The sequence below is a fragment of the Rattus rattus genome, chromosome 1 (assembly GCF_011064425.1).
Source record: "Rattus rattus isolate New Zealand chromosome 1, Rrattus_CSIRO_v1, whole genome shotgun sequence".
In the NCBI taxonomy this organism is placed as follows: domain Eukaryota; kingdom Metazoa; phylum Chordata; class Mammalia; order Rodentia; family Muridae; genus Rattus; species Rattus rattus.
The window spans coordinates 196,815,286-196,829,702 of NC_046154.1; the positions used below are offsets into that span (position 1 = coordinate 196,815,286).

At 48.0% G+C, this 14,417-nt stretch overlaps 1 protein-coding gene across 1 annotated transcript; it reads right to left on the bottom strand.

Annotated features, from left to right (window-relative positions):
- Positions 1 to 359: 359 nt before the first annotated feature.
- On the bottom strand, positions 360 to 13,527 carry Dyrk2 (dual specificity tyrosine phosphorylation regulated kinase 2). The gene is made up of 3 exons (XM_032912935.1): positions 13,416 to 13,527; positions 12,846 to 12,994; positions 360 to 5,966 (listed from the first exon to the last, which is right to left on the bottom strand). The coding sequence occupies exons 1-3, from the start codon at positions 13,462 to 13,464 to the stop codon at positions 4,362 to 4,364; spliced, it is 1,803 nt and encodes a 600-aa protein (XP_032768826.1). The 5' UTR covers positions 13,465 to 13,527; the 3' UTR covers positions 360 to 4,361.
- Between the last annotated feature and the right edge of the window lie 890 nt (positions 13,528 to 14,417).

Here is a 14,417-nt window from a genome sequence, read left to right on the forward strand (position 1 = left end):
GGGAAGACCTGAGCGCCCTGCTCCCTTCAAGACGGACGGATACAAGGATTTGAAGCTCTAGTACAGTGTGGAACGTAGCAGATACCATATAAAGAAAAACATTGGAAATTACCAAAGAGAAACATAATTACCTCAAGAACTCTGATTCCCTAGGGGTTTCTTCCTAAAAACCTCATTTAAAACAAACAACAACAACAAGAAGACAAAACAAAAACCCAAAAAACCCAAAGAAACCCCTCCAGATCTGCATACTTATTGTCTCACATCACCTGACGTGATAAAGCCTCCCCGGGTTTAACAAACCAGGAATAACCATACCGGAAACAGGGTGAGATTATCGTTAGAAAAGGGGTGAGAAGTAAGGTAGGACATTAAAATTTTATTCTGAAATTATCTCTGGCCACAACAATAAAATTTAACAAATATTCACTAAACAGTCTTTACTTCTGCTTCCGGCTGTACAATGCATACAGTATCATAGAACTGGCCACTAGGATTCAAACCCACTAGAACACTTTCCATGTTAAGTGGCAACAGCAGCATCTCACAGAAATCTGTACATACATATATACACAGTCCACATTCAACCATTTCACATGTTTTTCAGTACACACAGTTGCAGCATCATTATTAGTCACGTGTCTAAGTTGTTGCTCGATAAAAACCCAAGCCCCTGCCTAGACAGAACTGCAGCAGTTGAGCCGATAGAATTACAATGTATCGTATATATGTCGGTTGCAGAGAGATGTACAAGCCCCTAAAAAACAGAGTCCACAAATACTTTTGTTTTTTATTTTTTTTCAATGCTACCACAGCATCATGTTGGGCGATATCAAAACCTTTACCAACTGAATCAGTTGATTTTTTTTTTATTTCCAAAAAAAAAAAAATCTGCTTACCAGAAATATTCTTGATGAAAAAAAATTTACAAAAATGAATGTTCTCTTTAAAATAATTCACGCTTTTTAAGATTCCAATATGGCCCAATGCTACTGATGCCTAAAATGTTTTTCCCAACCTTCCGATGGAGTCACGTAACAGGGCTCCACATCACCCAGTAAGTTTAAAAGTGGCTTAAGTGCCATGCACCCAAATTGTAAAAATCCCTGGCCGTCCTTATTTGAGCCAGGCACATTAAAAAAAAGAATGCACTTTGGTTCAGACCAAATGCCCTGGGATTAATCACACTATAAAATTAAATGGTTTTGAGGTAAATTTTTACAAATACAGTTGATTTTTGTCTAGTGTTAGCCTAACAAAGAAAGTATCGTTTAAAAAATCAGTCTGATGTTAAGATACAAGAAAGACCATCTTTAACCTCTTAAACATGGGAATTCCTGGTGTAGTTAACCAATAGTTATCTTGCTCAGCGCCCAGTGACGACTCCCGCCTTATGGTTTCTATTAAGGCCTGTAAATCTAGATATTTAAGACAGATGTTATCTTTGCAGAGGCGGCTTCCACCTTTACTACCTCTCATTCAAAGAGTCAAAGAGGCCAAAAAACGCATGCCCCGTAACATGGCATTCAGAACAAAAGGCACATTAACACTAAGGGCACAATTCCTCCTCTACGATGTTAATCTACGCTGCCTCGCATCCCTGCGTGTTCCACTGTTGTGCTAAGAACACTCTGGTAGTGCAAGAAACAGCGCCAAGTGAGACTGCAACCAGAGACAAGACGACACTGTGCTATTCCTAAATCTGAAAACAGCTCAGACATCCCTAGACAATGGTAACCTGTGAGACCAAAGACTGTTTCCAAGCCAACTCCCAGTAGCCTATCAGAGCCCTTTATTTAGGTTAAGATCATGAAGAGGCAACAGTTTCATTTTAGACACAATAATTAAGTAGGAGTCTCCTCGAAGCAGTCGTATTAGTAAAAATGCTGAGACGGTTTTTATGAATAAAGGAAATTTCACTGTAGTTGGGGAAAAGGAGGAGAGAAAAAAAAAAGCCTTGTAGCACTGCACATAATAGTTCACTTTAAAGTTTCCGGTTCCGTGTACGGGTAAAGCTCATGACAAATGGCCTGCTGGCATCCACGAAGAACCAGTTTTGTGTGGTAGGGGAAAGACAAGCCGTCTTCGTCCACTTCTAAACTGTTGCAAGTCTAGTGACGGTCTAGGGGAGTTAGTAATGTCAGGCTCAGGTTCCCATGGCAACTAAGTGAGAACAGAGAAAGGGGGCCTTGGAAGGGGGAACAGTTTCCATTTTTAAAAATTTCTTTTAATGACCAAAAGACAATAACCATCATTAAGAGACTTGTAGCTTTACAAAGTCCCCAGACCAACTCTGTATATTTCTTATGCCTTTAAGCCAAGTTTCAAAAAATAAATACACAATTTTTAAGCCCTATAAGCCACTGATTGGGGGCACTGTCACATGAGAATCATTATGTAACTTACTGACGTATTATTGCACTTCACAGATTACACAGAACTGTGTATAGTATGCTAAAGAATTTGACTAGGGGAAATAAGCTACAATTTGCTAAGTACAGAGGTACAAATTAATTTATCAATGACATCCTTAAATAGTAAAGCAAACAGTGAGATTACTAACTTATTAATAAGCTAATCTTATTACTGATTTTTGGCAAATATTTGAAATAATTCCTGAGCATATTTTTCCACCATCAACTGGCAAAGCCTCAAGATAAGAAAAATGTTTTATTCAAAATGACACTTTCTATTTTTTTTTCTTTTTCTATTCTTTTTTTTTTTTTAAGTAAGAGAAAACATAGAATTAAAAAAAAACGTAACCGGAAACTTTCTTGGCCTCACTGGGGACCATGCTTTAAGTACTTGTAAATCGATTTACAGGCAATACAATAATATCTGTGCATATAAAAGATTATTTATCCTAATTTTTACTATCCAAAACCTATTGTCCAAACAGGCAGAAATCTTTCTCTATTAAATTGCACATTCTAAAAAAATTCTTCCCACGTGCCTTGAAATTGATATATATCACTTCATACATTAGTGATAAAATACTGAAATTTTCACTGTGAAAATAATTATTATTCAGAGAAGAAAATATTCTTTTACCTAACTCTCAGTTACTCTCTCAGGTAAAGCGTCATTCCCCACCAAAAAAAAAAAAAAACAGACAAACAAACAAACAAAAAAAAACAAACCACTCAGTGCGATTCAAAAGAAAGTCAACTCAACAGAGGAATCATTTTTCCCCTCCCCCGTGGCTCTTCTAGTGAAGGAGAGAATAAGTCAGACCATTTAACTTGACGTGGAATTAATCCTCCCTTTCCAACCCCTTTTCTAAGGAAAGAGCTGACGCTTCCCCAGGCTAAGGGAACCTCTGTGGCACCTGCAGCTTGGGCTGACTACAGTCGGTCGGCTAACTCTTCTTTGGAACTATGGGAATTCCCACCTTAGGTAGCCAGGCCGAGGTTCTTTTGGAAACTGGGATTCGAAACCATGACCATAATGGTGGCTGAAATGTGTCTCTGTGTTACCGGTCTGGGATGGACAGCTGAAGGCCAAGGGCAAACTAAATGCGGGCAACAGACGTGTGTGGTGGAAGAGAAAAGGTAGCAGGGCGCATTGTTGGGGAGAGGTCCTTAAAATGGGGTGCAAAAGCAATTCCGTAACCAGAAGGCTTCCTGATCGTGACAGCCCCCCACCATCCCAGAGCCTCGGGGGGAACTCACACATCTCAGACTCCACTTGGCCACTAAATGCTGCTGGGTGGCTTACGAACATCAGAATGCTAAGTGGGCAGTTGAAGGCGGGCATTCCTATTTTGTAATCATTTGAACAGACGGTGAGGAAAAAGAAAATCTCTAAAGTGCAGTTTTCCTTAAGAGATTTTCACCCCTGACCCCCTTCTTCCTCCTCCGCTCTGACCCAGATTAATTCATGGAGAACGGATATAAGGTGTGCGGCTTCCGTGGGAACCTGGAGCCAGGAGAGGGAAGGAGGGGCTCTGGGGCCACCTCCCTGGGGAGTAGGAAGAACCATGAAAACAGAGTGAATGAGTTTGACCAATCTGTAAATGTGTGGCAGTCATGAAGAATCAATGGCCTGCCACCGATGTGATTACTCTGCCACACTAAATACAGTAAGGCTCATCGTAGTTTTTGAACACAAGGAAGGAAAACAAAAACAAAAAAAACAAAAAAAAAAAAAAAAAAAAAAAAAGGTTTCAGAAAGTATAAAAACTTAAAGCATTGTCCCCGTGTATTTTATAAAAACAAAAACAGTCTTACATCAAGTGCTGAAAAGATACAAATGAGTCGAGTTATTGAGCAAATAAAAACAGGTCTGAGCTACACCTTTTCAACCCAGTAAGGCTCAGCTATAACGCGGTTTTCAGATTGCCAGCATCAGGGGACTGGAGCTCAGCTAACGAGTTTCGGCAACACTGTCCTCTGCTGAATATTCCCATTGGCATCTGTCATCTGTGCCAAATTAGTCCTCAGCTTGGAAGCTGAGCTGGAAGGTGGAGGTAACTTGGAAATGGAGGTGATAGCACCAGTACTCTCTGTGACCCTCTTCACCGCAGTCTTCTCCCCGGTCGGAGGCTTTGGCAAACGCCTCCTAAGCCACGGGTGCCGTAGAGCCTGGCCCGGGGTCATTCGGACCGCGGGATCCCACTCCAAACACTGTTTTAAGAAGTCAAGGAAAAGAGGATCATCACATCCCTTCAGTGCATTCCCCCACTCTCTGCTCTCTGGCGGACCCCTCAGTTTCCCTCTCCGGGATCTGCCTCCGTTGAGTACCACAGAGCCATCCGAAAGAGTTGTAACAGTGCAGTATCGGGGGTAACCCTTAGAGCTCACGAAATTTTTGGCTCGTTTGGAAGCATCCAGGAGTTTTTGAGAGGGCATGCCCAAAAGCTCGATCATACAAGCTAGCTGGTCCCCTTCATCCTCCCCAGGCAAGAGGGGGTAACCCGTCAGAAGTTCCGCGAGGATGCAACCCAGGCTCCACATGTCAATGGGCATGCCATACCTGGCTCCAAGGATCACTTCCGGAGCCCGGTAAAAGCGCGACTGGATGTACGTGTAGACGCGCTGGTGCTCATAACAACTGGAGCCAAAGTCAATCACTTTAATACTGCTCCGACCCTGCTGCTTTAACAAAATGTTCTCGGGCTTAAGGTCACAGTGGATTATTCTGTTTTTGTGCAAAGCATCCAAGCACTGCAGAATGGAGTGGGCGAACTTGCGCACCAGAGGCAGGCTGAAGCCTTGGAACTTATTCTTCTTGATGAGCTCATAGAGGTTCATGCTCAGCAGCTCGAACGTCATGCAGATGTGGTTGCGGAAGGTGAAGTTCTCCAGCATGTGGATGACGTTCATGGTGTTGTCCTTGTCCTGCTTCCGTAGGTGTTCCAAGATGCGGATCTCCTCTGCCGCCTGCCGGTGGAAGCGCTTCTCGTTCCGCACCATCTTCAGGGCCACGTGCTGGTGGACTTTGTGGTCATAGGCCTTGACCACCTGCCCAAAGCTCCCCTTCCCGATGACCTTGAGGACCTCGTACCTGTAAGCCACGTGATCGTGGGGCACCTGCACGTATGATCCCTGGTCGTCATCATAACCGCCATTGTTGGGTCCACCTGTCATGCCTTGGCGCTTCTTTGCATTTGGACCCAAGAAGTAGATTTCGGGGTAGCTGAAAATCTCGTGGTGTTCGAAGGCTGTGAGTTTTTGAATGTATTGCTTCATCGCTTGTTCAGGTGTCATGGGGCTGGCTTTTACCTTCCCCATGCCTTCCATGGACTTCAGAGAGGTGGAACTCCCCTGCCGTCTGTGAATGCTCTCCAGCTGCCGCTCAGGCACCACAGGCAAGCCCGTCTTGCCCACCGTCGTAAGCCCATTGGGTTGGGTTGTGAGCACTGTCCTTTTGTTACTGTTGTCCTCGAACAGCTGCTGAACCTGGATCTGTCCATGACTGTGGCTGATGTGGAGGTGGTCATTCATGGTGTGCTTACCGCCGCCAATCTGGAATTCAGACAAGAAGCATAAACAGAAAGGAAGGGGCCCGTCTCTCCGAGGATGACTTTAGAAAAGCCCCCATTAACCCATTCCCAGCTTGACAATATCCGATGTGGCGTGAACAAACACCCACAACCGGTTTTACTAAACTGAAAGCCATGTGTACCCACGCCATCCCATGGACCAACCAGCAGAGGGAATGAGTAGGACAGTAAAAAAAAAAAGAGGGAACGGTAGATTGGGCACGGTTAGGACACTCGGGACAGCCCCGGAATGCCACCCCTATGTAGCCTGGGTCCGTGGAGTAAGTTTTCCTGGAGCAAGGATCAGGCGTTCATGTTACCATCCCGCACCTAGTGTTTAATAACAGGCCTGGCACATGGCAGGTGCTTTGTGCCATATCTGATCTGGAAATGAAACCAGTAAAGCACAAACAAGTACCATGTACCGTGCTGCCCACGCCTAGACCACAGTGTCGTCCACACTTCAGTTAGGCATTCTTTAGTAACAGGAGGATGGGGAGTCCCATTTGTCCAGAGCTCTCGTACGTATCTAGAGCTCCTCCCAAACCACTCTGTGTTTCCTTCTTCCCTGGAAGTTATAATTGACCTAGGAACACACATAGCAACAAACAAAATACGCTTCTATTGACAGAATCTCACGTAGATACGTGTGGCCCTGGTTCCCTCTCGAACTTCAAGCCCGTTGTTTACAGTTTCTGGGCGCTGGTGACTTTGTAATCAGTTAAGGCCATTCTGTCCAACAAACTGAGCAACAGCTATTCAGTTCGCGGCCTCTGGTCCACAGCTCGGGAACCATGCATGCATTTCTACAGGCTGCTGGTATACTCAGCTTTTCAACATGTGATGTGAGACTGCTGCCGTCACACGATCTAGAATCACCTAAGAGATAAACCTCTGCGCAAGTCCCTTAAAGAGCTGCAGGTTAACTGGGGTGGGAAGATCCAGTATCTATGTGGTTGCACTTTTCCACGGGTTGGGGTTCCGGACTAGATAAGCAAAGTGAGCCAGGCACTATCACTCTCTGCTTCCCCGCTGCAGAGGCAGTATGACCAGCTGCCTCAGGTTCCTGCCACCATGCCTTCCCCACCATGACAGTATACCCCTTCTTAAATTGTCAGCCAAAATAAACCCTTCCTCCTTCAAATTGGCTCTTGACAGGTTATTTTCTCGAAGCAGAGACAACAGTAACTAATACAAACACAAAGTAGCAATTTCTATTTCTGGCACACATGCCATCCCGGAATAGTCTCTTCTAAACAAAACTTGACAAGGCAAAGGAAGAGCCCTCCTTTTCCTTTCCTGAATCGGCTTGGGATTTCCTCCAAGCAGCCTGCTGGTGGACTCTTACTTGAGACCTCAAGGAATCAACTTGTCACCATAATCTACCTCACTCATTCAACCCGTATTCGTAAGGGACAGGTTACAAAGTGCTGGGAACTCTGCCTATTGGGAATTTACAATAAATAGGATGAGTCCTATTTCCTTGGTGCAAAGTCCTCTCTTTAGGGTTGTTCAGACGCACTCTGTAGGGTACCATGGTAATTCAAGAAATGGTTTGGGAGCCGCTGGATTATGAAATGAAATCCCCTGATCTTCTTCTTTTTTCTTTTTAAACTGACAAACTGCAAGCGTAATGACCATCTATGGAGTGAGACTCTGCTTACTTCTAAAACAGAAGGAAGCCAGTACTTGGGACTATGACTTTACAGAATCGGGAGTTTTATTTCTCAGGGAGACTTTCAGATTTCTCTTATCAAACTCATAGGTGACTTTATCCACGTAAGGTGACTTCATGTTCTACTCAGGGAATTGGTATCTTTTTTTTTTTTTTTTTAACTTCAAAAGCAAGACAGTCCATAAAACACATCAGAAAGCTTTGCACATATTAAAAAAAAAAAAAGTAATCTGAATATGAGCTCCTTTCCTTCCCTTTCCCAGGTTTCTAAGGTCCCAGAAGTGGCCAAGAACTCGCTAACAAATGCTAGCCTTGGGGATGGGGGGAACCAATGCTTCCACCACCTGCCTCTAACATGCTAGGTGCTGCCCTACTCCACTGTGCCTCCGTCTCTCCACTGCTTTTCTTTCAAGCTTCATTCTCATTACCTCCACAGTCATTCAAGTACCAGGAATGAAAAGGACTCAAGATCTGACATCTGTCTCTTCTGGGCCAGAGAGAGATTACTTCAGATCTATCCCCTCAAATCCATGCTAGATGACTCATGAAGGGTAAAGTCAACCTTGGGATTTTAAAGATTCCTAAATGCTAGCCCAAGAAGACTTTCTGAGCATCAAGAATTTACTCCAGTTTAAATTTTTATTGTTACTTTTTGTATAACCCCCAAAAAAATTATTTCTAATATTTTAGTGGTCAGAAACAGAGGTTGGCCATACATTAGTCCACCATCTCTCTCTCTCCAACTGCCTTCTTTTGGTACCCTTTGCGGCATCAACTATGTCCCCTTGCTGATAGGTGGGTCCAAGCTTCAATTCTCTGGCCTTTTCACTCCTATAATTTCCTGGTCAACGCTGAACACAGCTGGGAAGTCGAGAGCTCCTACCATTGGCTGTAGTCTACCTTCTCCTCTAGAAGACACACCTACCCATGCCTCCTGCACTCCAGCCCTTTACCTCAGTTGTTAATGAGTTTCTGCTCCCACAGGCTACTCAAACAAACTCCTAACTTTTCTTTATAAAGTCAAATGTTTTCTTGTTATCAGTCTTCAACTTTAAAACAAATAAACAGTGATAAAAACCAAAACAAAACAAAACAAAAGAACAACCTTCTCTTTCCAAATAATCAATGGGGCTGAATACCTGGGAGTCCCTTGACAGTGTCCACCTGGGAAACCCTCAGGATCTGCACCCTTCCCGCACTGTCGCGAAGCTTCCTGTGTCCTGTCCCTCATGCCTTTGCTAACAGCTACACTTCATGACATACTGCTGTTTTCCCTGGGACAACTGAAGTGGGTATGCAGGCAGAGAAAGACCCAGGCACACATATACCCTGCTTCATGGCCTAAACTCTCCAAACTCTTCTTGCTTTTGCTTGTGGCCCATGGCTACATCCCACCACCACAGCCAAAGCATGCATTAAGAACACATCCGGCCTGAGCCCTTCCTGTCTGATCTATCCATCTCAGGGGATCAAGGCTGACCCAGGAATCCCATGCATTTTCACACCCCCACTTGGTGATGAAGGCAGTTTTTTTTCAGAGCCCAGAGATTTTCACATATGAAGTGAATGCAGCTTCCCCAGTTACTGTGTGGCCCTGGGCTGATTACTTAATCTCTCTGAACTGCAGTGCCCTCGTGTGTAAAAAGTTCCCAAGCTACTTCATTAGGGCTCTAAGGGAGATTAGAGCAGCTGCATGTGGAAAGTGCTTGGTTTAGTACTGAGCAGGTAACAGCTATGACCACTACCCTTTTCAGTCGCTGCTTTGAATCTCCTTCTTTCCACGGTCCAGATGATAAACTCCTACTCATTCTTCAAAGCCCAGAGCTCTCAAGTCCTCTAATCTATTAAATCTCTTCTTCTGCACCTAGTGTGCTTGCTGCTTCATTTCACTCTGGTTTGACAAAAACTGCATCCATCTGTCTGGACACTGAGAAATTACAGCGAGAGGGTCACCTCCTATTTATCCTACGTCCTCGATAACAAACTCAGGGACACAGTGAGAATTTAATGAATATCTCCCAACTAGAAGCGCGCACATCAAGAAATGTCTCTTGGAGCCATTCTTCAGCAACAGGTGTTTGCATCTTCAAAAGAAAACATGAAGTCAACACTGAGGGAGTTGGGAAATATCCCAAGAGGCCCAAGTCACAAGATCTTGCTTGGGCCTCCGAGGCAAAGGACAGCTGGTTAAAAAGTACCTGAGGCAGACATCTTAACAACACCCAAGAGCCTTACACATTCCAGGAGTTAAAGATATTTACTTGAAGGTTCCAAAGAAGGACTTTGGGCAGGACCCTGAAATCACAACCAAAATCAAATGCACAAAACTGACAAATGGGGAGGGGCCCCCAAGAAGGTAGGTCAGACATGCCAGGACCAGATCATGAATAGAAGGACATCGAAAATTCTTCACTCTCACCTCAGCCCGTGGAAGCCTGGGTTGGCCCTATTTGCTGATGTAGCACAATGTGCCACATTTAAGAACACAAGCTGGAACTGAGAGGTAATGTTTTACCTCTCCACAAATGCATGCATTAAAGTGGAGAGACCCATCAAGCCCTCCCGGAAACGTAGTATTAATATTAGTGCAGTAGTTTAGTATTGAAAATTCTATCAGACAACAGGCTAAGAAGTCTGGCGCTGTATCATCCTCTTGCAGAACCAAAATGGCAAGCGACAGATGCTCCTCGAGCTAAGACTTCTGGGTGTGTTAAAGCCTCCCCAAATCATCTTAGAAATGTTGTGTGGTGTTGTGGGAATAAAACTGAGGAGTGGAAAAATAAATCACGGATGAGTAATTTGAACATTAAAAGTTATAAAGATATATACCAATATCTCGGAATTGATAGAAACGAAAAGGTTTCCAATATTTTATCATTTCCTATATATTATTTTTTTAAAAAAGCCGATGAGAATTGAGAGACTTATTAGTTTGACTTTTAGGACAAGGTGACCTAAAACTAAATTGCTATAGTATACAATAAAAGTCAGAAAGAAAGAAAGAAAGAAAGAAAGAAAGAAAGAAAGAAAGAAAGAAAGAAAGAAAGGAAGGAAGGAAGAAAAGAAGGAAGGAAGAAAGCAAGCAAGCAAGCAAACTACCATGGAAAATTCCAAAGTTCATATTCCAGACATGTGCTTAAGGGAAACGGTGGGCCTGCTCTGCTCATTTTTCTTACTAACCTTTCTCCCTCAGTCATCCCTCCACAGTTCCTCCCAGGTGTAGCTCCAGAAATAAACACACAAACACTTCTGAAAGTGTGGAAGGCAGGGAACTCTAAATCTGCAAAGATTCTAGTATTTATAACAAAGCTAATACTGGCTCCCTGAACCAGTAGTCCCAAGTAGTACATTAAATGAAGACTTGGGAAGGTGTGTGACTGACGATACACATTCGAGTTGTCCACGGACTCCTGACAGCTCAGTTAACCTGTGGAGTCTTCATTCCCATGCAAACCTGCACAGGAGCCAGATAAACTCTGTGTTCCTCAACGCCCCTGAGCCGGGAAACCTGTAGAGTCATATGAACCACATCAAAACACTTGAAACATAAAGCTTCACTTTCAAAACGGAGCATCCAAGGATGCGGAGCAACTGAAATTTACCCTTCAGTGTATAACAGCCACGTCACACACAGGCCGCAGCACAGCACAGGCATCTATCCCGAAATCACCTTCATGTCTTTTCCTTTCCGGTGCCACACAGGCTATTCCACTAGTGGCAGCTTTTCCTTCTCCCAATTTCATGACATATTTCAATTGCAAAGAAGTTCTGATCAGGCAAAGGCCATCCTTAACAAAATTTGGAAATCGAATGCAAATTGAGTTATTCCTTTTCCAGTTCACAACATGTAACACGATCACCCCAACACATGGGGGAAAAAATGGACGCTGGGTTTTCCAAACTGTCAGATGATTCTAAACCAGCCAAAACCACAGAAAAGCCAAACCTCCAAAACCAAGGATGGCTCCTTTCTAGGATGCCCTTGTGGCAGTCGCATCCCCACTACCTGCAGGCTCTCTTTCCCAGCGAGATAGTACGACCCAGATGTGTTCATCCCTGTGTAATGAATCCCCAGCTCCTAGCATAGACTCACCGAGAAAAACAGAGAATAACAAAACATGTCTATGAAACTGTCTACCTCTCTTGTACGCCTCCAGCACAGCTAACGTCGGTCTTCTCATCTCCCGTGATAAACAAGTTTCAGTCGCAAATGACTCCCCTCCTTCCCCCCAGAGATGCTCCCTGCAGGCCACAAACCATGGGTGGGTACTTTGAAGCAACTTTCACTTAGCTACAAAATCCTACATCCTGCAGGCAACCTCACACAGAAACCATCCTGGGTTGCTCTCATTCCCAGAGAGCCTTTGGGAAAGAGACCTTTAAAACCATCACCTGCAAGCGCACACCTCCTTTAGGCTCATGGTCACCATCCAAAGGCTATCGCTAGGGGCTGAGGAAAGGTACATGCTGAAGTCAGCCCAGCTCCCCAGTCTCTGCAGCCACCAGTCCCAGGCCCCGCGCTCCCCAGGGCCTCAAGGGACTGCACAGCCCTTGTCAGGTGCCCTTCCCTTGCCACCTACAAAGCAAAGCCGGCCCTTTCCTTTTGAGTCGATATCCACGTTGAGAATCCTACAGTGGTGGTTGTTTTGTTTTGACTACTGCTGTAGCTCTTATTTTTGTTAATGTTAATTACAATTTCTGCTGTGCTCAAACCTGTAGCTCTCATAAAACATGCTTACACACGCGGGGGACAATTGGCGGGTGCTCCCTGCTGGCTGCAGCCAGGCCTCTGAGGCTCTTTGGGGGATCGATTTTCCGGGCAGGGTAGTCTAGCTGTCCCCTAACACATACGTTTCTATAAATATCCACTACCCCTGGGGTTGGGAATAGATGTTTACCGGCCGGGGGAAGGGAGCTCTAGGAAGCACAGATGAAAAAAGGGGGGAGGGGGCGCAAGAAGGAAGTTCCCAGGAAAAGGAGCTCTGGTGTGGGCGAGCTTCAGAGGGAAGCGAGGGGCCCACGCCACGAATCTCTTTTGTGGCAGCAGCTCGGGGCTCGCCCAAGTTACAGAGGGCGGCGTCGAGGACAGGCCCCTGCCAGGGGCGTGGAGATTCGGCCCTCTCTTCCCACAGCAAGATCCCAACAAGCCAGGGGTCTGCCCGGCGCCCTCCCAAAGCCAGGTCTCACCGTGTGGGCTGTAGTGGTAGCGTTGCTGGCCCGGAGGGGCGGCAGGGCGATAGGGGAGGGTGGGCCGGTCCCCACTCCGCTTCGGGGAGCCCCCGCGCCGATCCCCGGGGAAGCCTGAAGCTGGCGAACGGCGGTGTCCCCTCCTCGGCCTGGGAGCCACGCGCGGGAGGAGACAAAAGAGGGTCAGGGTGGGGAAGGAGAGCTACCCAGACCCCCGCCCCCGCCCCGGTGGGCAGAGAACCCCCTCTTCCAGGGAGAAGATGGAAGGAGACACCCGGCCCGGGAAAAGCCGGCGGCGTGCGGGAAAGGAGGGGGGTCGGGACGCGGCTCCCCGGCGCGCACCCGCCAGCTGCAAAGTTAAGTTCGCGACCCGGCGGGGAGCAGCGCTGGGCCAGAGCTCCGGAGCCCACGTCGCCGGGCCGGGGGAGGGGAGGGCGGGCCACCGAGAGGGCGCTGCGGCGGGGTCGCGCTCCGGATGCCCCTCGCTCAACCCGCCGAGTTCAGGGATCCCGGGGCACCAACACGCGCAGCCCGCGCCCCGTGCCGCCGACAGGGTCCCGGGGCCCTTACCGGTCGGGTAGGCGGCGGGAGCGGCGGCCGAAGGTTTCCTGGTTAACATGGCCGCGGGAGAGGAACGTGCATGGCAGTGCTGCCCTCGCCGCCGGTCCCGCCGCTACTCCTCGCCGCCGCCGCCGCCGCCGCCTCCTGGTCGCCCCTCACGCGGGTCCCCCGCGCCTCGTCGCCGCCTCTCTCCCGCTACAGCCAGACACACGCAGTCCACTGCATCCCCTCGGCCCGGACCCGCCGCCGCGAGCCCCCCGTTCTCCTCCTCGCCTCCGCCGTCCCCCTCGTCCTCCGGCGGCTGCTGTACCCCCCGGCCCGTGCACATGCCTCGCCCTCCCCTGCCGCACCGCTGGCCTCCCCGACTCCCTCACATCGGGGCCGCGGGGAGCGGGCTGCGGCCGCCGGGACCCACTCGCTCGGGAGCCTCCTCCCGGGCCTGCGCGCGTTCGCGCACACTCGCACACACGCTCGCCCCCGCGGCTCGCGCCCGAGAAGGCCAGCCCCGCCCCCGCTGAGGCCCCGCCCCGGACTCCCCCGGCCCCAGCCACACAGGCTGGCGGCCACCCCACCCCCACCCGCCACCCCGGGAGTCCCACCCCCTCCGATCTTCCGCAGAGCCGCCCTCCGCTCCCAGGAAAACTGCGGCTCGGGCTCGCCCTGCGCCTCCCCTGCGGCCATCTGCCCTCTCCCCGTGTCCCCCTCGCCCCTGCGACGCCCCTCCCTGCACTACCGCGCAACCTACCGCGGCCGGCCTCCTCCCAAAATTGCTGCAGAGACCCCTCCCTCTCCCATCACGCCCCTAAACACGGCTCCTAATGGCTGCTCCCAGACAATACTGCGGCCCCCCAGCCCCGGCCCCTGTCCCTGTCCCAGTGGCCCAGCCAACCCCTCTCCCCAGTTTTATCACGGAGAGAACTTAGTTGTATGAGGGTCACCTCGGAAAGTCAGGCCCCGAGGAGGGACTGCGGCTGAGCTTGGTGACCCAAGCATGGACGAAGGAAGGGGCTG

Bases quoted from the DNA above. Each gene is read 5' to 3' on its own strand.
- Dyrk2 (XM_032912935.1), bottom strand. From the start codon at position 13,464: ATGTTAACCAGGAAACCTTCGGCCGCCGCTCCCGCCGCCTACCCGACC. The intron at 12,995-13,415 runs GTAAGGGCCCCG...CGTGGCTCCCAG, and splicing joins TCCCGCCGCCTACCCGACCG to GCCGAGGAGGGGACACCGCC. The intron at 5,967-12,845 runs GTGAGACCTGGC...TCTGAATTCCAG, and splicing joins CTACCACTACAGCCCACACG to ATTGGCGGCGGTAAGCACAC.